The sequence below is a fragment of the Erpetoichthys calabaricus genome, chromosome 10 (genome assembly GCF_900747795.2).
Source record: "Erpetoichthys calabaricus chromosome 10, fErpCal1.3, whole genome shotgun sequence".
In the NCBI taxonomy this organism is placed as follows: Eukaryota; Metazoa; Chordata; class Cladistia; order Polypteriformes; family Polypteridae; genus Erpetoichthys; species Erpetoichthys calabaricus.
The window spans coordinates 9,409,203-9,433,961 of record NC_041403.2 but is presented as its reverse complement, the minus strand read 5'-3'; the positions used below and the strand labels follow the sequence as shown (position 1 = coordinate 9,433,961).

The window sequence follows — 24,759 nt, the reverse complement described above, 5'->3', positions numbered from 1 at the left end:
ATTTAAAGTTAATCATATTCTCAATTTCACTGAATGTTGTCATTGTGCTGAGTTTTCAATTTTTTATTAATTTAAACGACATGCATATGTTACAGCAGCGGTTCTCTCCTAGAGGGGCGCGAAGTAACAAAAAAGCGGGCGCCAATGTTGCCATATGTGGCGTAATTTCGCTATTCGTAGGAAAATTTTAAACGTGTAGCGGTGTATCTGCAGCAAAAATTATACGAATAAATTTTATTAGGGTTGCAAAAAAACATTAGGGAGGCGCGATTAAAACTGTTATGAAAACTCGGGTCGCAAATACTTAAAGGTTGAGAAACGCTGTGTTACAGTAATGTCTAAGTATATGTAGAATGTCACCATCATCACAAAGCAGACGTTTAGCTGGTGGTTTAAATAGTTCATTATAGTACTAGGGTGTTGTACCGTGTTAGCCATTATGAACGTGTGAGAAGCCAAGCAAAATTTCCCCTTTTATTGGCTAACTAAAAAGATTATAATATGCAAACTTTCAAGGCAACTCCGGCCCCTTCTTCAGGCAAGGAAATTAAATCACAGTTTTAGCAATAACTTAAGCGTTTCTTTCTTAACTTTGTTTAGGGAAAGGTTAAAATCAATAAATAAAGACTACTAATACTGCCCGATTCCTGCTTACTTTCTGAAGCGGGTCCCCTCAAGAGCATATTTTTCTGAGACAGTCCTGTAAACTGACGTTGCTATAACTCGATATTCTCAAAGTGTAAATTTGAAGTCTTAAATACTTTGTTGTCCCCAGTCCCGTCTCCAGGTCTCAATGTACAGGTCTGGCATTGCTGATTCCTCTCAAAGCAAAGAGGGTCACGGAGTGACATTTACAACTTAGGGCAGCAAAAATCCTCAAACCGGCTCTGATCTCATCGAATAGGGTGGATGACCTTATTGGCCTGAATGGTTCGTTATCTTCACAATTGTTCTAATCAAGAAGGGGCAAATACTTTTGCACAGCAGAGTAAGTAAAAAGTCTTAAAAATACTCATGTCCCCAAGATGAGGGCACACTTTCGGTCTTTTTTTTTTTTTTTTTTGGCGAAAAGCCACAAGTGAAATGCTCAAGTTGTGTCACACTTGAAATAATAAAGTATTTTATTTAATAAGACATTGTCATGTAATAAAGCAATGGTTAACATAATATTCCATAAGCAGAAACAGATAATGGCATATAGCATCATTTAGGAAAGATTTGCTTATCAAAGTTATTCGGCTTACTGTATATTAAAAGGTACAAAGTAAATTCATTTGGTCATGGTGAGCTTGTTTGGGACTTTGGCCTTCTAGTGGTTAAGATGGATGAAAATGAAAGCACAAAGCTACTGGCCTGTCGTGGCCCTGAGTGAATCACAACCTCCTCATCTCCAAACATCCAAGTTCACACTTCTGCAACCCCCATGTCGAATCGGACTTCTCAAGTTCTTTGGGTGAACGTCATCTTCAAGAAGTACACCACTCTTCTAGCATCTCACATAGGTAATTACATGCTTGTGTCTCTCCTCTCCTCTCTGTCCCAAACTCTGGAACATGTGCCGATTCTAACCAAGTCTCTTCCTTTCTTCCAAAGGACGGGCTAATCAGTTGGGATTCAAGAAGGGCCATTCCACGGCATGCCAGACCTACCAACATATCATCTGTGCTCGTTCTGCAAGATCTCTCTTCTGCCGTTTAACACGGCCAACCGGCATACCCTCCTTGTCACCATCTCTGACCTTGGCATCACTGGGACGGCCCTCAGGTGAATTGAGACCTAACTATTGAGCAGATGGTGCCATTTTATCCTGGAGTGGAGAGCTGTCAAGGGTGCATCAGGTAAGCATGGTAGTTGCCCCAAGGAACGGTTCTGGGCCATCTCCCTAATACGCCTCTTCACTAAGCCCTGTCATCCAGTCCCATGGTTTTTCTTATCTGTGCTATTCTGATGATAAGCAGTTGTACCTGTGGTTCTGCTCCAGAGGACCACACACTATCAGGTCTCGCAACCTGAATGAATGAACACCACCTCCATCTCAACCTGGTAAAGATGGACCTTCTTGTTACCCCATCTCTGTTCAGCTTTGTTCCTTATCATTAACACCTACCAAGTCAGTATGCAACCTTGTGGTGGTGTTTGATGACCAGCTTTCCTTCAACAACCATGTTGCTACGGTCTTTTGGTCTTAAAGAGTCACCCTGTACGATATCTGCAAGATCAGACTGTATCTGACTGCTGGGCCAGGCTTTGGTCTTGTCACGTCTCGCCCACTGTAACTCTGTGCTGGCAGGAGCACCGACATGTGTCGCCAAGCCACTGCAGATGTCTCAAAATACAGCAGCACTTCTGGTGTTCAACCAGCCAAGGTAGAAACATGGTCCTCCTCAGATCACAACTTTGACTACTTGTAGCAGCACATATTAAACTGAAAATCTTGATGTTTGCCTGCAGAGCAGTCAGTGAGTGGGTCAGCACCTATGTATATGGAGACTTTCGTGAGGTTCTGTGCTCCTTCTTGATCTCTGGGGTCTGCTGATGAACAGCGTCTGGTGATGCCACTTCTGCATAGTATCAAATCTCGGTCCAGACTCTTCATGTGGTGGAACGAGCTGCCCACCTCCATTCAAAACTCGGACTTCCTCAATGTGTTCAAGAAGTGTCTTGTTTGGCCAATTTCTGTCTAATGTAGCTCTTAGGTTTTGAAAATCTGGGACTTGTAACTCCCTTGTATTTTGTTTTCAGCTTTTCACTTGTGATGTTCAATTTTGTCACACTTGTTCCCAAACAGCCCCCAGACTGATGTTACTTGATTATGACCTCATTTGTAGGTCACTTTGGATAAAAGCATCTGCTAAGCATGTAACTGTTTAAAGACATTCGAGGTATTGCAAACTCTACTTTGGCATGGACCACTAAACTCGATCGAGATTTGCATACTGGTTCAGCTTCCTACTGATCTCCAGCTCGACTAGGACTTTTGCTTCTGCATTGGCATATGCCAAGTAAGAGTGATTACAAATATCTGTGTGAGAGATGCCCAGCACTGATACCGGTGTAAAGACCTCCATGGAGCTGGGCAGTCCACCTGAGAGATGAGTGTAACTGGGTGTTGACGTATCCAGCAGAAGCCGCAGCTGGGTTTGAGCAGGTGGTTTGCACAGGTAGGAAGCGTGGCGGGTTTCTGCAAGACAGGGCATGGCCTCCTGAATTGCTTGGTGAGACTTGATGGAGCAAGCGGGGTCCAAGACTACGTAATCACGCCCAGTACTTTCTATGCCAGCCTTTCCCGCAGATCTTGCCAGTTGGTCATAATCTGTCACGTGCAAGGAGCTGCTGCTGGATTCATCTGGCGGAACCGCTGCAGAGGGTTTAGTCTCCTTTTCTGACACAATCTCAATCAGGGACGGGAGGATATCCTCACAAAATTTTTCATTGAATGGCTGCATGAGCTAAAAAAGAGAAAGGGGAGAAAAGGCAATGCTTGTAAAATATTTACATACAGAAACGTTGGGTTTGCGTTTTCGTCTTACTGGTGTATCTGGATAGGAAATGGTGAAATACTTCAGCTGTGGTAATAGCCAAGTTGGCCTCTGGCTGAATGGTCCACTGATTTGTTCCTAATGCTCATTGGGAATAAATTTGTCTTTACCGATACAGCAGGTAGGAGTCCAAACATCCAAAAGAAAAACCAACACAAGTGTGACAAGCCACTCAATCACAAACATCGGCAAGAGTAAGGCGTCCGCTTGAAAAGCGTTCAGATGTTTTAACAGTTTACTTATCAGACTAACGTGAAAAATAGCTAATCTATTAACTATTGGGGAGACCAAAAGAAGGAAACTGCCACCAAGTTGCCAACACGCCACGACCACCACCACTGCGCAAGCAGGAGGAGCCTTTTGATGCAAATACTTCTTCGTCTTTGTCTTCTTCTTCTTCTTCTTCTTTCGGCTGCTTCCGTTAGGGGTTGCCACAGTGGATCATCTTGTTCCATTTCTTCCTGTCCTCATCATCTTGCTCTGTTACACCCATCACCTGCATGTCCTCTCTCACCACATCCATAAACCTTCTCTTAGGCCTTCCTCTTCTCCTCTTCCCTAGCAGCTCTATCCTTAGCACCCTTCACTCATTATACTCAGCATCTCTCCTCTGCACATGTCCAAACCAACGTAATCTCGCCACTCTGACTTTGTCTCCCAACCGTCCAACCGGAGCTGACCCTCTAATGTCCTCAGCAAGGTTATTATAGTTTTGCCTTTTTATATTAGTTTTTATTTTTATACTTTTTCTGACCTTACTTGGAAATTCAGTTTAGTTTTAGTTTTCCTTCATCGTGGATTTTTTGTTTTAATTTAGTTTTTATTTTACAAAGACATTTCTATTTTATTTTTATATATTGTATAATAGTTTCAGTTTTAGTTTTAGAAATTATGGTCTGGTTAAAGAGCTACTATGGAGTTTAGTTTTTGTGTCACAATTAGACAGAACTGTACACTTAACGGGTTTGGGAATAATATGAGTTTAATGTTAGTGGAAGTTTACTACACTACACAACACACTTTACTGTTTGGTTTTGTTTTTGTCTGATAAAAAACAAGCATAATCAAAACCAGGTACTGAATATGAACAATCTTACACAATTTTATAATTTTTAAAATATTTTCTATGTCATTTGTCATATGTCATTTGACATTGTGGTCAGCAGCACAGGAGCGCCGCAGGGGACTGTACTTTCTCCGGTCCTGTTCAGCCTATATACATCGGACTTCCAATACAACTCGGAGTCCTGCCACGTGCAAAAGTTCACTGACAACACTGCTATCGTGGGCTGCATCAGGAGTGGGCAGGAGGAGGAGTATAGGAACCTAATCAAGGACTTTGTTAAATGGTGCGACTCAAACCACCTACACCTGAACACCAGCAAAACCAAGGAGCTGGTGGTGGATTTTAGGAGGCCCAGGCCCCTCATGGACCCCGTGATCATCAGAGGTGACTGTGTGCAGATGGTGCAGACCTATAAATACCTGGGAGTGCAGCTGGATGATAAATTAGACTGGACTGCCAATACTGATGCTCTGTGCAAGAGAGGACAGAGTCGATTATACTTCCTTAGAAGACTGGCGTCCTTCAACATCTGCAATAAGATGCTGCAGATGTTCTATCAGACGGTTGTGGCGAGCGCCCCCTTCTATGCGGTGGTGTGCTGGGGAGGCAGCATAAAGAAGAGGGACGCCTCACACCTGGACAAACTGGTGAGGAAGGCAGGCTCTATTGTTGGCATGGAGCTGGACAGTTTGACATCTGTGACAGAGCGACGGGTGCTGAGCAGACTCCTATCAATTATGGAGAATCCACTGCATCCACTAAACAGGATCATCTCCAGACAGAGGAGCAGCTTCAGCAACAGACTGCTGTCACCGTCCTGCTCCACTGACAGACTAAGGAGATCATTCCTCCCCCACGCTATGCGACTCTTCAATTCCACCCCCACGGGTTAACATTAACATTATACAAAGTTATTGTCTGTTTTTACCTGCATTTTTATCACTCTTTAATTTAATATTGTTTTTTTTATCAGTATGCTGCTGCTGGAGTATGCCTTTCATTTCTATCTATCTATCTATCTATCTATCTATCTATCTATCTATCTATCTATCTATCTATCTATCTATCTATCTATCTATCTATCTATCTATCTATGCTGAACAAATCTGCACTGACTGTTGGCACTTTTTTCTTTTCCTTTTATTACCCAGAATGGGCCAATTTGTAATGAACTTTAGGTGAATTTTAAGGTGTGAGGGTTTTTTACTCTAAATGTCTACAGCACACAACATATCCTGCTCCAAGACAATGTGCTTATAATGAATGCCTTCAATATTGCATTCAAAAATCTCTCATAATGGGCTTTGTTATTTTCTACCAGTCGTATTGATCTCTGATTCCATCTCAGGCACAAACAATTTATAGACAGAATTTTGCCACCCGCAGGCCTGAAAAGATCAAAAATTAGACGAGATTCTACTGTGTTCTGACAGGTGTGACCATGAAAATCATGGGGGCTAAGGAGGAACAAGGCTCTTAGGCTCGAATCAGTGTGCAGACCCCACCAGCTGTATTGAGGGAAACAAAGAAAAACAAGCATGTAGTGTTAGGTTAGGGGCAGTGAGACTTGAACAGCCCACCATAAGAACAGTAAACCCTTAATGAGCTGAGTAAAAGTAGGTAATAGGAGTACGGACAGGCACAAAATAACAGAGACAGCATCTGAGATTAGGAACAATATATACATTATCTACACCTGTATGTCCAGAGCAGGATCGCAGGAACCTTAAGTCTACCCCAGCAGGTTTGGATGCAAGGCAGGAAAAATCCCTGGTATGCAGTATGAATGATATGGCTGATGTTAAGAACAAAAAGAATATGATATTTCAACTATCCATTTTGAGAGAAAGAGAAACATTGAAAAAAATGGGGACAGATATTTTAAAACATAGTTCTGCTATTGGATTATTTTCACAATATCAGGTATTTTGAGCTGTGAATATTAACTAAAAAAGATAAATGAATACATATAGAATAAATACAAAAACACATTAGCAGGTTTAGTTTTTCATCACTTGGCAGACTCTCTTCACCTACCTACCTGTAGTTCAGTAGAGACATTGCCAACTCAGTAATTTTACAAAGTTTGTATCGCTTCGTTGTTAAATAATGTTTTAAAAGCAAAAGTGATAGGTCAGCAACAATAAGCTGATCTTGTATGATGGCCTTGTCAGTCTCTCAATCAGTGCTGCTTTATTTTCAAAAATTGGGAGTGCTGTCCTCTAGACTTTCTCATGTACTCAGATATGGGGATGGATATTTGAGGAGTAAACCGCAAGACAAGGATTATATTATGTACATTAAAGAACCATCAACAACAAATCAAATCAAATTAATAATATACTGAACAATTATTATAAAAGTGAAGCTGCATGAATACAAAAAATCGAGTATGTGTTCAGGTAAAGTACCACTTCCAGTTGATCGATTTGGCCCAAAAGTTAATACAGATCTACAATTTTGGTATAACAACCACATGCCAAATTTCATCTATCTAGTTAAATTTTTGAGATATCGTGTTTACACACACACACAGACAATTCCAAAAAACGGTAATTTCGTACTCGGGGCGGTCTAAAACGTCAAGATTCATCAAAATCTCAGAGTCGAATTTTTTTTCATGATTACTATACTTTCTCTATACTTTGTGTGCAAAGTGGCAGGTGAATTGCTGTCAAAAAAAAGCAGGCACCTGAGAAATAAACTGAAACGTTACTCACACGTGATTTTTCTGTCCATACGGTAAAGATTTTGTTGACCACCGCATTCCAGTTTCAGTCGTTTGAATTACATCTTGATATACAACAAGTGGAAAGAAAGGCGGCACATAAATTGCTTTCTATTTCACACGCTTTACACGCGTATTCAGCGCGCTTTGTCACCGCAAATGATGTGTGAACACCCGCCCGTCATCACCAGCCACCGTTCACTGGATGAATATGTGCGGGCGACTCCTGGTGGATGACTTTCAGTTTTAGAGTTAAAACTTATAAGGGTTAAAAACTAACAGCAAGAATATTCATTCGAAAACTAAAATTATTTTAATAGATTATTATTTTATTTCAGTTTGTCTTTCAAGCTTCTTTAATAGTTTCGTTTAGTTTTAGTTTTTCATTTCGGTTTTGTAAATTATTTTATTTCAGTTTACGAAAATGTTTTTTAATAATAGTTTCAGTTTTGATTTTAGTTTTCGTTAACTATAATAACCTTGGTCCTCATTTCTAATCCTGTCCATACTCGTCACACCCAATGCCAATCTTAATATCTTTAACTCTGCCATCTCCAGCTCTGTCTCCTGCTTTCTGGTCAGTGCCACCGTCTCCAACCCATATAACACAGCTGGTCTCGCTACTGTCCTGTAGACCTTCCCTTTCACTCTTGCTGATATCCGTCTGTCACAAATCACTCCTGACACTCTTCTCCACCCTGCCTGCACTCTCTTCTTCACTTCTCTTCCACAAATACTTGATCCCAATACTCATCCACCTTCACCAACTCTACTCCCTGTATCTTGACCATTCCACTGACCTCCCTCTCATTCACACACACACATTCTGTCTTGGTGGTCCTACTGACCTTCATTCCTCTCCCCTCATATCTACACCACTCCAGGGTCTTCTCAATCTGCTACCTGCTCTCGCTACAGATCACAATGTCATCAGCAAACATCAGAGCCTATAAAAAGTATTCAACCCTTGGAAATTTTCCCATTTTATTCTTCTACCACATTGAATCCCAGTGGAATGAATCTAATCAGCACAAAACGATTTTCTAATGTCAATAGGAAAAGGATCCTCTGCAAAGGGTTCTAAATTCATGCTTCTCAACCTTTCTGTGGCCGTGACCCACTTTTTCTCATGTAAATTGTCTTCCTGACCCACAATTGTCAGAACAGGATGGCAGGTGTGCTAGGTGGCAATGGTCCTCATATGGGAACCCAGTTTGGACATCTGCAGGGATGCTTGGGAAATATAAATATATATATATAAATAAACTGCTCAATAAAATTAAAGGAACACTTTGAAAACACATCAGATTTCAATGGGGGAAAAAAATCCTCCTGGCTATCATGGACTGATATGGTGAAGTGTGAGGAATGAAAGGATGGAAATGAAAATGATCAACCTACAGAGGGCTGAATTCAAAGACACCCTGAAAATCAAAGTGAAAAAATGAGGTGGCAGGCGAGTCCATTTTGCCCAAGTTTCATTGCAGCAACTCCAAATCATACTCAGTGGTTTGTATGCCCCCCATGTGCTTGTATGCAGGCCTAAGGAGACGACGGATAGTGTCCTGGGAGATCTCCTCCCAGATCTGGACCAAGGCATCACAGAGCTCCTGGACAGTCTGAGGTGCAACCTGGTGGCATCGGATGGACCAAAACATAATGTCCCACCCAGAGGTGTTCTATTGGATTGAGGTCAGGCGAGGGGGACCAGTCAATGGTATCAATTCCTTCATCCACTCGCCACATGAGGCCAAGCATTGTCCTGCACCAGGAGGAACCCAGGAGCCACTCCACCAGCATAGGGTCTGACAATGGGTCCAAGGATTTCATCCTGATACATAATGGCAGTCAAGGTGCCCACCGTTGTCTAGCCTGTAGAGGTCTGTGCGTCCCTCCATGCATATGCCTCCCCAGACCATCACTGACCCACCACCAAACCGGTCATGCTGAACGATATTACATGTAGCATGATGTTCTCCACAGCTTCTCCAGACCCTTTCGCGTCTCTCACATGTGCTCAGGGTGAACCTGCTTTCAACTATGAAAATCACAGGGTGCCAGTGGTGGACCTGCCAATTCTGGTATTCTTTGGCAAATGCTCCACGGTGCCCACTAGAGGATGTCGGGCCTTCAGGCCACCCTCATGAAGTCTGTTTCCGATTGTTTACTCAGAGACATTCACACCAGTGGCCTGCCCCTGCCTGCTGGAGGTCATTTTGTAGGCTCTGCCAGTGCTCATCCAGTTTCTCCTTGCCCAAAGGAGCAGATACCGGTGGGTCCTCCAGATGGGTTAAGGACCTTCTACGAGGGGCCCTGTCCAGCTCTCCTAGAGTAACTGCCTGTCTGCCTCCTGGAATCTCCTCCATGCCCTTGAGACTGTGCTGGGGAGACACAGCAAACCTTCTGGCAATGGCACATACTGATGTGCCATCCTGGAGAAGTTGGACTACCTGTGCCAGCTCTGTAGGGTCCAGGTATGGCCTCATGCTATTAGTAGTGACACTGACTGTAGCCAAATGCAAAATGAGTGACAAAACAAATGAGGAGGGAAAAATGTCAGTGGCCTCCACTTGTTAAACCATTCATTCCTGTTTTGGGGGTCATCTCATTGTTGCCCCTGTAGTGCCACAAAGCAGCTGAAACTGATGAACAAGCCCCTCTGCTACTTAACTGAGCAGATCATTAGCCCACAAGTTTATATATATATAATATAAAACAGAGTCTTGTTCTCCCAAGTTTCTTGTGCCCAAATTTTGCCAGTACAGTTAAAGGATTTCTCACCTGGCACTGCTTGTTCATCTCTGTGAAGAAATCTTCCAGCACTCTGCTCAAGTTGGGTACAGGAGGCCAGAGATGTTCTTTAATCTTTCTGGTAAATAAAAAAAACAGAGTCAAGTTTTGAGTTTGTTTAAAAGTATCCAAGGGAGGATTGTTTGTTTTTTTTTCTTTTTGTTTGTTTCATTTTGTATATAAAGCTTATTCCAAATGTCACAGGAATGAATTACTGACTGCTTGTTTTCAGTTAAGTGCAGCCACAGTGGCTCTTACAGCTGGCGAGACTGGCTTATGTGCCAGCATGTCTGTGGAGCGGCCCATTAGGATCACAATGGAGTTATTCTCTGCTCGAAATTATTCAGAATGTTCTGGGGTCTGTGAATTTTACTTGGGGAGGTCTGGCCTTTAACATGTTATATATAGTCATATGAAAAACTTTGGAATCCCCTCTTAATTCTTTGGATTTTTGTAGCAAGCAAGTAGCAACTTCCTTTTAATATCTGACATGCCTTATGGACACAGTAGTATTTCAGCAGTGATATTAAGTTTATTAGATTAACAGAAAATATGTAATATGCATCATCAGAAAATTAGACAGGTGCATAAATATGGGCACCCCAACACAGATATGACATCAATACTTAGTTGAGCCTCCTTTTGTCAATCTAACAGCCTCTAGACGCTGGCCTCCTATAGCCTCTGATGAGTGTCTGATTCTGGATGGAGGTATTGTTGACCATTCTTCATACAAAATCTCTCCAGTTCAGTTCAATTTGATGGACAGCCTGCTTCAAATCATCCCATAGATTTTCAATGATATTCAAGTCAGGGGACTGTGACGGCCATTACAGAACATTGTACTTCTCCCTCTGCATGAATGCCTTTGTAGATTTCCAACTGTGTTTTGGCTCATTGTCTTGTTGGAATATCCAACCCCTGCGTAACTTTAACTTTGTGACTGATGCTTGAACATTATCCTGAAGAATTTATTGATATTGGGTTGAATTCATCCGACCCTCGACTTTAATAAGGGCCCCAGTCCCTGAACTGGCCACACAGCCCCACAGCATGATGGAACCTCCACCAAATTTGACAGCAGGTAGCAGGTGTTTCTCTTGGAATGCGGCAATCTTCTTCCGCCATGCAGAGCGCTTTTTGTTCTGACCAAATAACTCAATTTTTGTCTCATCAGTCCAAAGCACTTTGTTCCAAAATGAATCTGGCTTATCTAAATGAGCATTAGCATACAACAAGCGACTCTATTTGTGGCGTGAGTGCAGAAAGGGCTTCTTTCTCATCACCCTGCCATACAGATGCACTGAATTGTAGAACGATGTACAGATACACCATCTGCAGCAAGATGTTCTTGCAGGTCTTTGGAGATGATCTGTGGGTTGTCTGTCACCATTCTCACAATCCTGCTCATATGTCACTCCTGTATTTTTCTTGGCCTACCAGACCTGCTGGATTTAACAGCAACTGTGCCTGTGGCCTTCCATTTCCTGATTCCATTCCTTACAGTTGAAACTGACAGTTTAAAACTCTGAGATGGCTTTTTGTAATAATAATAATAATAATTCTTTGCATTTATATAGCGCTTTTCTCACTACTCAAGCGCTCAGCAATTGCAGGTTAAGGGCCTTGCTGAAGGGCCCAACAGAGCAGAGTCCCTTTTGGCATTTACGGAATTCGAACCAGCAACCTTCCGATTGCCAGGGCATATCCCTAGCCTCAGAGCCATCACTCTGTCCTTTTTTGTAGCCTTCCCCTAAACCAGGAGACTGAACAGTCTTTGTTTTTAGATCTTTGGAGAGTTGCTTTGAGGATCCCATGCTGTCACTCTTCAGAGGAGAGTCAAAGGGAAGGAAGCCATCCATCCATCCATCCATCCATCCATCCATCCTCTTCCGCTTATCCGAGGTCGGGTTGTAGGGGCAGCAGCTTGAGCAGAGATACCCAGACTTCCCTCTCCCCAGCCACTTGTTCTAGCTCTTCCGGGAGAATCCCGAGGAGTTCCCAGGCCAGCTGGGAGACATAGTCCCTCCAGTGTGTCCTGGGTCTTCCCCGGGGCCTCCTCCCGGTTGGACGTGCCCGGAACACCTCACCAGGTAGGCGTCCAGGAGGCATCCTGATCAGATGCCCGAGCCACCTCATCTGACTCCTCTCGATGCGGAGGAGCAGCGGCTCTACTCTGAGCTCCTCCCGGGTGACTGAGCTTCTCACTTTATCTTTAAGGGAAAGCCCAGACACCCTGCGGAGGAAACTCACTTCAGCCGCTTGTATTCGCGATCTCGTTCTTTCGGTCACTACCCATAGCTCATGACCATAGGTGAGGGTAGGAACATAGATCGACTGGTAAATTGAGAGCTTTGCCTTATGGCTCAGCTCCTTTTTCACCAGACCGATGCATAGCCCGTATCACTGCGGACGCCGCACCGATCCGCCTGTCGATCTCACGCTCCATTCTTCCCTCACTCGTGAACAAGATCCTGAGATACTTGAACTCCTCCACTTGAGGCAGGATCTCGCTACCAACCCTGAGAGGGCACTCCACCCTTTCTTTGGAGAGTTGCTTTGAGGATCCCATGCTGTCACTCTTCAGAGGATAGTCAAAGGGAAGGAAGCACAACTTGCAATTGACCACCTGAAATCCCTTTATATCTCATGATTGGACACACCTGTCTATGAAGTTCAAGGCTTAACGAGCTCATCACACCAATTTGGTGTTGCAAGTCATCAGCATTGAGCAGTGACAGGCATTCAAATCAGCACAATGACAAGGGGACCCACATTTGTGCACAGCCAGTTTTTCATATTTGATTTAATTTCATACAACTAAATACTGCGTCACTAAAAATCTTTGTTCGGAAAACACGGCAGTACTCAGATGTTCCTAGGAAATGAAAGACAGACCACTGTTATCTTTATTGTTGAAAGGAGAGTCAATTAGTAAGCAGGCTGAGAGGGGGTCACAAACCTTTTCATATAACTGTACATTTAGCTAGTTATACAGTGCATCTAGAAAGTATTCACAACGCATCACTTTTTCCACATTTTGTTATGTTACAGCCTTATTCCAAAATGGATTAAATTCATTTTTTTCCTCAGAATTCTACACACAACACCCCATAATGACAACATGAAAAAAGTTTACTTGAGGTTTTTGCAAATTTATTAAAAATAAAAAAATTGAGAAAGCACATGTACATAAGTATTCACAGCCTTTGCCATGAAGCTCTAAATTGAGCTCAGGTGCCTCCTGTTTCCCCTGATCATCCTTGAGATGTTTCTGCAGCTTCATTGGAGTCCACCTGTGGTAAATTCAGTTGACTGGACATGATTTGGAAAGGCACACACCTGTCTATATAAGGTCCCACAGTTGACAGTTCATGTCAGAGCACAAACCAAGCATGAAGTCAAAGGAATTGTCTGTAGACCTCCGAGACAGGATTGTCTCGAGGCACAAATCTGGGGAAGGTTACAGAAACATTTCTGCTGCTTTGAAGGTCCCAATGAGCACAGTGGCCTCCATCATCCGTAAATGGAAGAAGTTCGAAACCACCGGGACTCTTCCTAGAGCTGGCCGGCCATCTAAACTGAGCGATCGGGGGAGAAGGGCCTTAGTCAGGGAGGTGACCAAGAACCCGATGGTCACTCTGTCAGAGCTCCAGAGGTCCTCTGTGGAGAGAGGAGAACCTTCCAGAAGGACAACCATCTCTGCAGCAATCCACCAATCAGGCCTGTATGGTAGAGTGGCCAGACGGAAGCCACTCCTTAGTAAAAGGCACATGGCAGCCCACCTGGAGTTTGCCAAAAGGCACCTGAAGGACTCTCAGACCATGAGAAAGGAAATTCTCTGGTCTGATGAGACAAAGATTGAACTGTTTGGTGTGAATGCCAGGCGTCACGTTTGGAGGAAACCAGGCACCGCTCATCACCAGGCCAATCCCATCCCTACAGTGAAGCATGGTGGTGGCAGCATCATGCTGTGGGGATGTTTTTCAGCGGCATGGACTGGGAGACTAGTCAGGATAAAGGGAAAGATGACTGCAGCAATGTACAGAGACATCCTGGATGAAAACCTGCTCCAGAGCGCTCTTGACCTCAGACTGGGGCGACGGTTCATCTTTCAGCTAGACAACGACCCTAAGCACACAGCCAAGATATCAAAGGAGTGGCTTCAGGACAACTCTGTGAATGTCCTTGAGTGGCCCAGCCAGAGCCCAGACTTGAATCCGATGGAACATCTCTGGAGAGATCTTAAAATGGCTGTGCACCGACACTTCCCATCCAACCTGATGGAGCTTGAGAGGTGCTGCAAAGAGGAATGGGCGAAACTGGCCAAGGATATGTGTGCCAAGCTTGTGGCATCATATTCAAAAAGACTTGAGGCTGGAATTGCTGCCAAAGGTGCATCGACAAAGTATTGAGCAAAGGCTGTGAATACTTATGGACATGGGACTTCTCAGTTTTTTTAATAAATTTGCAAAAACCTCAAGTAAACTTTTTCACGTTGTCATTATGGGGTGTTGTGTGTAGAATTCTGAGGAAAAAAATGAATTTAATCCATTTTGGAATAAGGCTGTAAGATAACAAAATGTGGAAAAAGTGATGCGCTGTGAATACTTTCTGGATGCACTGTATATACACACATACACACATGCATAAATATGTTACCAGCCAAACCTGGTTTTAGGACAAACTAATTTAGAGTAGGCCAAGCCAGTTTGTTCAAAGTACGACAGGATGAATGAGTTTGTGATTGCAGGCCAACTAATTTAGAGTAGGACAAATCAGATTGTCCTGGGAGCTCTACATTGATTTCAGGATAATGTAGTTTGGATTAAATTCATACCATCTGATTCAGCAGACTGCTTTGGCCGAGTCTGAACAGGGTCTGACAATTAAGTTAATTAATTTGCCACCGTGTGCTTACGTTGGCCTACTGTACAAATAGCTTGGTGAGGTTTCATAACCTTGTAATCTCTTTTTGTTTTTTTTGTTTTTTTTTAATTTTATTGATTTTATTGTCATCTTTCCATACAAATAGATCAATTTTTACAAAAAATAGGATTGAAAACAAATCAACCCCCCACCCCTGAGAAAGAGAGCATGGCCAACAGAGTAAAACTTCCATCCATCCATCCATTTTCCAACCTGCTGAATCCGAACACAGGGTCACGGGGGTCTGCTGGAGCCAATCCCAGCCAACACAGGGCACAAGGCAGGAAACAATCCTGGGCAGGGTGCCAACCCACCGCAGGACACACACAAACACACCCACACACCAAGCACACACTGGGGCCAATTTAGAACCGCCAATCCACCTAACCTGCATGTCTTTGGACTGTGGGAGGAAACCGGAGCGCCCGGAGGAAACCCACGCAGACACGGGGAGAACATGCAAACTCCACGCATGGCGGACCCAGGAAGCCAACCCGGGTCCCCAGGTCTCCCAACTGCGAGGCAGCAGCGCTACCCACTGCGCCACCGTGCCGCCCACAGAGTAAAACTTAAAGCTAGTAAAAATAAGTAAATAGATTAATTAAGTGAATAACGATAAATGGAGAAGAAAAACAAATGGGGAGAGAATCTGCTTCCTCAGTGCTTTAAGAGCTTATTCTAAAATATTATTGATTAAATCCTGCCAGGTTCTGAAAAAAAGTGAGAATTTGATTTTTTCCAATTTCAAATAATATAAAACATCAGCTACCCATTGACTTAAAAGAGGAGAGTTAGGATTCTTCCAGTTTAGCAAAATAAGTCTGCGTGCCAATAGTGTAGTGCAGGCCATCACAGTTTGTTTGTCCTTCTCCACTTTAAGCCCCTCTGTGAGCCCACCAAACACACCTGTTAGTGGGTTAGGACGGATTGTGACCCCAAGGTTGTCTGAAAAGGCACTTAAAGATTTTTGTCCAGAATGATATTAATTTGGTGCAGGCCCAAAACACGTGGCCCAGTGAGGCTGGAGCTTGATTGCAACGTTCGCAGGTTGGATCTCACCCTGGAAACATTTTGGACAGTTTTAAGTGAGACAGATGTCCTCAATATATAATTTTGAGTTGAATAATTGTATGCTTTGCACATATGGAGCTCGAGTGAATTCTCTGCATTTCTACCTTCCACTCTTTTTCTGAGATGTTGAGTGAGAGATCCTTTTCCCATTGTCCTCTTGGATCTTTGAAAAGCAGGGAATGTAAAATGGTTTTATATATTGCAGAAATGCTGCCTGAGTCCTCGAAACTGAGCAATATTTTTTCCAGCATAGAGGAAGGTGGGAGATGAGGAAAATCGGGCAGGTTCTGTTTAACAAAGTTTCTAATTTGAAGACAGTGAAAGAAATGTGTTGCTGGAAAGTTCAGTTTGGAATGTAATTGTTCGTAGGATGCAAAGATGTTGTCTATGTACAGATCTCTAAGTAATTTAATCTCAAATGTTTTCCAGATATTTAAAAATTGCATATGTTTGCGAGGGTTGAAAAAGGTGGTTCTCATGCAGAAAAATCTCATGGCCAAAGTCTCAACTTGTGGGACTTGAAAAAATCTTCCAAAAAGTCTTCACGTAGGATTTTTTTATATATGATATATATTCAGGGTGGGTGGCACGGTGGCGCAGTGGTAGCGCTGCTGCCTCGCAGTTAGGAGACCCGGGTTCACTTCCCAGGTCCTCCCTGCGTGGAGTCTGCATGTTCTCCCCGTGTCTGCGTGGGTTTCCTCCGGGCACTCCGGTTTCCTCCCACAGTCCAAAGACATGCAGGTTAGGTGGATTGGCGATTCTAAATTGGCCCTAGTGTGTGCTTGATGTGTGTGTGTGTTTGTGTGTGTCCTGCGGTGGGTTGGCACCCTGCCCAGGATTGTTTCCTGCCTTGTGCCCTGTGTTGGCTAGGATTGGCTCCAGCAGACCCCCGTGACCCTGTGTTCGGATTCAGCAGGTTGGAAAATGGATGGATGGATGGATGGATATATTCAGGGTGGTCCAGATCTAATTATGCAACTGTTCGACTGACAACTGTCTCCCTGCCATTTTGGAATGCAGGGCAGGTGCTGCCATCTATCGGCAACAAAAAGAATTTGAAGTGAAATCTCTATGTGCAGGGCAGGTGCTGTGAATTCTCTATGTAATAAACTTAATAAGTTATAGCGTAATGAAAATTGCATAATTAGATCTGGACAACTTTGAGGACATGGCAGATGTTTCTGATGTGTCCGCATGTCTGTCTGTACATCTCTTCAGCTTGGACAGAACAGGACAGTTTGGTGACCCACAATGCCTTTTCCAGCATGATAGAGCACTGGGCCACAGGGCAAACGTGAGAACTAAGTGGCATGGGGAGCAAAACATCGAAATTTTGGGTCCATGGCCAGGAAACTCCCCAGACCTTTAATCCCATTTGTGGTCAATCCTCAAGAGGCGGGTGGACAAACAAGAACCCACCAATTCTGACAAACTCCAAACATTGATTCTGCAAGAATGGGCTGCCATCCGTCAGGATTTGGCCCAGAAGTTATTTGCCAGCCTGCCAGGGTGAATTGCAGAGGTCTTGAAAAAGAAAGAAGGGCCAGCACTGCAAATATGAGCATAAACTTCATGTCATTGTCAATAAAAGCCTTTGAAACTCATGAAGTGCTGGTAATTCTACTTCAGTATCCCAGAGAGACATCTGACAGAAAGATCTAAAAACACTGAAGCTGCAAACTTTGTGAAAACCAACACTGTTGTCATTCTCAAACACTTTTGGCCACGACTGTACAGTGAGCTCCTGTGTACATAAAGTTAATGCACTGGCAGTTCACCTCTTAATTCAGTACAGGGAAGGATGGCGTACACGAACGAGCAGAGGACGTTTCTTATGCGGACGTATCGGTGTACCGGTTCCATCAAGCAGTCTCGTGCAGCATTCAGGAAGAAGTGCAACGTTAGGGAAACACTGTTATTCTGAAACCGGCACAGAGATTGGAAATCACAGGATCAGTGCGGCCTACGCATCATGGAGGCCAACCAAAAATGTCACAACACATTGTGGATGATGTCCGCAATTGTCTCCTGCGATTGCCAATGAAACCTTTACGACGCCTCGCCCAAGAGACGGGAAGGTCATTTTCGACATGTCAGAGGCCTGCAAAGAAAGCAAAACTGCATGTGTACTGAGTGCCAATATGGAGGTTCAGTTTGCATGAAGGCGGTGACCATTTTCAACGGCAAATATGATTGGATCGTTACACATCTATCAAGGTATGCATTGTATTTATTTTGTTTCTGTCGCTTCAGTTATTACACGAGTAACACAGCATAACTCAGGGCCCTGCCCATTAGACTCTTCCTGTATTAATGGCTTAAAAAGAAGATGTTGATATTTGAAGAGCAGAACGCACTTACCGAATCAGCCTTCCTGAAGTCGCAATACCCACGGCCGCCGATAGCACCAGAGCCAAGGAGATGCAGATAGCGAGGACGGTCACTGCGGGGTCAAAGGGAAAGGAAACAGAGAGGAGGTGAGGATCTGCAACAGTCAGCAATGTGCAGTTTAATCAGGTCTGCGTTGTCTGATTTGTCAGATGAAACTGTGGCGCTTACTGGATGAGCCAGTCCCAAAAATGTGCTGGATATCGTCAGCTTATGGCGCCCCCTACTGGTTTAGTTACTCATCTGACTTGCTAGTAGTTCAGACAGGGGCTTCTCTCCACGTGCACCAGGTGTGACATCTGTATATGCAAACAATTGTCCTAAAGCTCCACGTTTGTAAAATACCTTGGGCTGACGTTCGCTGTAGGTGGGCACTTTAGAAAAAGAATAAAGCGAGCACTGCTAGACGGGCACCATTGCAGGGAAAACTTGGGGGGTTGGTGGCAGGATCAGCACTCTAGCCACCGTAAAAACCTCACACAGCTCCGAAACGGCAGACAGGACTCGTTTCTGATCTCCGCGGGAGTAGCTCTGCAGCAGTCGCCCACAGGAAGGCTGATCGCATTATGAAGGGGATGGAAGACCCTCACCTTCCGGAAGAGTCGAGAGCCACTGGGTTCAGGACTTTCAGGGATCTTGAGCAAAGGAAGCAAGACCACCTGGAAGGAGGCATCACTTCATAACTGCCATGGTGCCGAGGTGGTGCGCTGCCCCCTGACCTGCCCGGCTAGACAGGAAGACCCCACTGTTCTAGTGAGAGTTTTGGTCTCAGTGTCTTCTCCTTGGCCTGGCTATGAACACAAACTCTCCTGTTATTCTGAACTTAAGTTATCGTTTGTCCCAAAGGACAGATAATGACTGGGTGATCCAATGTGGGCCAAAACATTAATCAGACCTGCTGGGTCCTAAAGTTCATAGCCAAACAAACTACTATTGTACCTTTAAGTCAGGGGGTCCACAACTTTTTTTTTTGCCCTGCCCGTGTCAAATTGTCCAAAGTAAGTTTACCCCCCACAGTGTCTGTTAAGTTTATACTTCTACCTTAATAAAGCGATCAACAAAGGGGACATTTCAAGATATCGTTCTTAACATTTATATATTGCATTCACATAACAATAACAGTAATAACGGTGGGCGACATGGTGGTGTAGTAGTAGCGCCTCTACCTCACAGTAAGGGGGTTCACATCCCGTGTCGTCTCTGTATGGGGTTTGCATGTTCTCCTCGGGTCTGCATGGTTTTCCTCCTTCTATCCAAAGACACGTAGGTCAGGTGAATCGGGCAGCGTGGGTTCACCCTACGATGGATTGGCGTCCTGTCCTGCCTTGCGCCCTGTTCTCACTGGAATGAGCTCTAGCCATACAACCCTGGCGCCGTTTCAGTTTAGGTTAGAAAATGACGTAATAATTTAAATTGATTTATGTGGCCGACATCTTTATCCAAAGCGACTTACAAGATCTAAGATACAATTGGTTGCATTTCTTTTCTTTTTCCATTTGGAGTACAGGCGGGTGAAGTGACTTGCTGAGGGTCACATAGTGTTGGTTGTGGGGTTTGAAGGACCTTAACCACTGTGCCCCACTGCCTAATAACTGCACAGATTTAGTTTATTTATAAACAACTACTGATGAGCAGACAACAGTCGACCAGAACGAAACTCACGGAGTCAATGAGAGGACGCCAGTCCGTGAGACGCTCATTCTTGCTTTTCGATTTTTGGATATGCTGTTGAACAAGGAAGTATCACGTCGTCTTTAGGAACTAATCACGATCTTCACAACTTCAGCTTGTTTTAAGCAAATTTACACTCTGAGCAGGCAAAATTTACCTCTGGTTGGGAACTCCTGCTTTAAGTCAATCATTTATTAATTTTCTACCACTTACCCAAAACCGGGTCATGGGGGGGCTCTAGTCTTAGCGGCGAAGCCCATACTTCCCTATCCCCTATAGCCACACTCGCCAACTCATACTGTGAGACCCCAAGGCATTCCCAGGGCATCTCAGAGATCTAATCTTCCCAGTGAGCACTGGGTCTCCCCCTTGGGGTCTCGTTCCAGTTGGTTGTGCCTGTAAAACCTCCACAGGGAGGCATCCAGAAGGCATCAGAATCAGATGCCCAAACCACCTCAAATGGCTCCTCTCGATGTTGGAGGGTCAGCAGATCTACTGGGCTCTGAGCCTCTACAGGATGTCGGCGCTTCTCACCCTGAACGGTGGGAAGAAGACCATCAAGACAACGAGCCCAAGCATCGATGTCCCACTCTTTAAGTTCTTTTTGGAATTTCTACATAATATCAATTTATTGATTGCGGAGTGGTGGCTCTGAGGCTAGGGATCTGCACTGACAATCAGAAGGTTGCCGGTTCGAATCCCGTAAATGCCAAAGGAGACTCTGCTCTGTTGGGCCCTTCAGCAAGGCCCTTAACCTGCAATTGCTGAGCGCTTTGAGTAGTGAGAAAAGCACTATATAAATACAAAGAATTATTATTATTATTATCGATGGATTGATTATTTTAATTATTTGTCCTGTGAGTCTGGTATCTTTGGGTTTTTTTGTGTGTTGACTGCTGTATTCGTCTAAATTCCCCCCTTGGGTTTAATAAAGTTTATCAAATCTAATAAAGTCAAAGCCGTACAGGAATGGCTTCAAAACGTCAATGTGAATGTCCCAGGAAAGTCGAGTCAAAGTCCAGATCTCCATCCAATGGAGAATTGGTGGTTGGACTTGACAGAGGTTACTCCTGCATGGACCACCAAAACATCTGAGCAGAATAATGAAGAAGAAGAAGAAGAATGGAGAAAAATGACTGATGAGCTGATGAAGAGCGAGAGCTGAGCACGTAGACTCAAGGCTGTCATGGCTTCCATCTGCCAAACAGCTGACTTTAAAGGGGGTCTCTCTCCAAATGCCTCCCAGGTATGTAGTTCCATCCCGGGCTGAGGGGGGTGCTGCCGTTAATTATGTTGTCTTCTTCCCCCCCACCAAAGTGCTGAGAAACCACCCAGTGAGGGCAACTGACTCCGCCCCTTCCAGTTCCTGAGCAATTGAAGCGAGACCACCTGGAAGGAAGGGTCTCTTCATGGCAGAGCAACTGGACAGTCAGTGCTCCTCTACTTCTCACAGCGAGATCAGTCTGCGATCCCCCCCAAGCTTAAAGGTTTGTGGTTCTGACGACATTGGGGTTTTTGTTTTCTTTAATTTTATATGAAGCGAACGGGGACGTTGGTAGTCCATCATTTATTTTGTCACGACCTGTCATTCCCTCGAACGACCACAGGGTTTTGTTTTTTTACTGTTTTGTATTTTTAAATCATTTAATTCTTTTTCCTGTTTCTCACTGTCAGAAAAGCCAAATTAACCCCATTGGGATTCCAAGTTGTGTAACCTCAAGGTGCTTTACAAACAAAAAAAATCAAACACAATAATTAAAGGGATGATTATAAATTAAATGACAGTCGAAATAAGAAATCATCATGCCATTCAGGAGAATCAAGCTGGCAGGGCGTGTCACTCATTCTGGCTCTCTGATGGCCCATTCTGGTTGGCACACCTACCGAAACTGGAGGGGAAGTCAGCGATGTACACGTCGGACCACTCACTCCAGTATCCTCGATGCTTCGGGCCATCCGGCTTGGCCCTCACTTGGATATAATAAAGACTTCTGACCCGCACGTCCAGCTGGGTGGCGGCCTCGGGACCCTCCAGAGTGATTTGCTGCAATAGTAAAATGAAAACAAATTGTGTCAACATGCTGCCATTGCACAATCGTCACCTTCCCAAGACTCTTTACAGGCCCTGCGCCAACGGTACGCCAAGGGAAGTGACTTGTTCAGGACCACTGGGGGAGTCGGAGGAGGACTGAAAATGGAGATGATTCAGCGTTCATTTATTTAAATCTTCATCGTCATCACCCTGATTCTCATTCCATTGTTTAAGCTTTTGTTTTAACACAAAGTGAACTGCCAGAGCTGTGCAGATGACACACAACTTTACATATGTACACGACCCGATGAGTCTGAAACTGTCTTGTACTTCCAAGAAAGTTACGTACGGCTCATCCATTCAAGCTAAGTAAGGAAAAAAACTGAAATCTTCTTCATTAGTAGAAATGGAAATAAACTTGAGACCTTAGCAGTAGAAGTCAAGGTGGAACAAAATAAAGTAAGCATTAGGACTCCGACCTTTTTTTTTTTCATTTAAGGAACATTACAAACGTTGATCCTAAACGCTGCAAGGTGCTGAGAAGTGATTCACGTTTTTGTTTTTTAGTTGCTGAGATTGTTGTAATGCTCTCCTAACTGGTCTGCCTAAGAAAACATCAATCAGTCGCTGATAACTCAGAAGGCAGCAGCAAGAATCTTAAGTAGAAAAAGAAAATCTGAGCGGGCAGAGAAAGAGATGTGAAAGGCACTATATATCTGTCTATTATATAGTGCCTTTCACTTTATCTATCTATCTATCTATCTATCTATCTATCTATCTATCTATCTATCTATCTATCATATAGTGTCTATCTGTCTATATCTATCATCTGATAGATAGATAGATAGATAGATAGATAGATAGATAGATAGAAATGAAAGGCACTATATAACTGATAGATAGATAGATAGATAGATAGATAGATAGATAGAAATGAAAGGCACTATAAGATAGAGTGAAAGGCACTATATGATCATAGATAGATAGATAAAGTGAAAGGCACTATATAACAGACAGATATATAGTGCCTTTCATATCTATCTATCTATCTATCTATCTATCTATCTATCTATCTGTTATATAGTGTCTTTCTGTCTATCTTTATATCTATCATCTGATTGATAGATAGATAGATAGAAATGAAAGGCACTATAAGATAGATAGATAGATAAAGTGAAAGGCACTATATAATAGAAAGATATATAGTGCCTTTCACATCTATCTATCTATCTATCTATCTATCTATCTATCTATCTATCTATCTATCTATCTATCTATCTATCTATCAGATGATAGATATAAAGACAGACAGAAAGACACTATATAACAGATAGATAGACAGACAGATTGATAGATAGATAGATAGAAATGAAAGGCACTATATAATAGATAGATAGAAAGATAGATGTGAAATGTACTATTTATCTATCTATCTATCTTATAGTTCCTTTCACTCTATGTAAAAGATAAACAGATAAATGGAGTTTGTCTTCTTCAATTAATTATCTGCAAAATAGTGTTTATTATGACTTTGGAAATGTATTATTATAGCATAAAAGTTCACATAAAAAATACAGAATAGATAAATATGCGTGCAAATCTTTTGTCATGTAGAAAATTAAGATAACTTTCAAGGGGATTGAATACTTTGTCCCTAGTGTGTGCTTGGTGTGTGTGTGTGTGCCCTGTGGTGGGCTGGCGCCCTGCCTGGGGTTTGTTTCCTGTCTTGTGGCCTGTGTTGGCTGGGATTGGCTCCAGCAGACCCCTGTGACCCTGTAGTTAGGATATAGCGGGTTGGATAATGGATGGATGGATGGATACTTTGTCTATGCCACTGTATATATGAAATGCACTATATAATAGATAAACAGATAGATTGATCTATTGTAAAGAGTAAAGAGTAGGGTGTACCCCAATGTCCAGGCTAAATTGCCCACCATGGTCCACTCATTCTGGCCCCCTAATTATCCCCTGTCTGTCTCTTGCTCGCTCTCTCTTACCACTTCACCACCTAATTGCTTATGTGTGGTGAGCGTACCAACACAAAATGGCTGCCACCATATCATCCAGATGGGTGCTGCTCCAGGAGCCAGAGTCAGGTTGGTGCAGGACAAGGCTTACTGGAGGAGGAATGAAAGCAGGAGAGAGAGAGTGAGAGAGAGAGAAGAAGAAAAGACATTGCTGTGCACTCTTTATTTGGCTGTGATGAGAAGGTGGGAATCGAGAGGGAAGCGTTTCCCACAGCCGAAATTAAAAAAGCGTGCTGTGCTGCACTTTTGTCCCACGTCTGTCTGTGTTGGGTTTGGGGAGCTGGTGCACCCCTTGCAGACCACTATATATATATATATATATATATATATATATATATATATATATATATATACTAGCAAAATACCCGCGCTTTGCAGCGGAGAAGTAGTGTGTTAAAGAGGTTATGAAAAAAAAGGAAACATTTTAAAAATAACGTAACATGATTGTCAATGTAATTGTGTTGTCATTGTTATGAGTGTTGCTGTGTTTTATATATATAATATACACACACACA

General features: G+C 43.4%; 1 protein-coding gene and 1 long non-coding RNA gene across 3 annotated transcripts in view; one reads left to right on the top strand and one right to left on the bottom strand.

Annotated features, from left to right (window-relative positions):
- LOC127529390 (uncharacterized) overlaps window positions 1–24,759 on the top strand; it is a 706,297-nt gene that overhangs the window by 432,564 nt on the left and 248,974 nt on the right. The window lies entirely within an intron of this gene.
- mpl (MPL proto-oncogene, thrombopoietin receptor) overlaps window positions 1–24,759 on the bottom strand; it is a 522,581-nt gene that overhangs the window by 445,763 nt on the left and 52,059 nt on the right. The window contains exons 9-12 of one of the 2 annotated variants that reach the window (XM_051932715.1): window positions 22,067–22,226; window positions 18,485–18,566; window positions 10,115–10,202; window positions 3,104–3,449 (exon numbers count right to left, since the gene is read on the bottom strand). In XM_051932715.1, the coding sequence (XP_051788675.1) occupies window positions 3,104–3,449; window positions 10,115–10,202; window positions 18,485–18,566; window positions 22,067–22,226 (676 nt within the window). Of the gene's footprint in view, window positions 1–1,105; window positions 3,450–10,114; window positions 10,203–18,484; window positions 18,567–22,066; window positions 22,227–24,759 lie in introns of those variants that run through there. The other variant, XM_028810857.2, reaches the window with a different exon arrangement.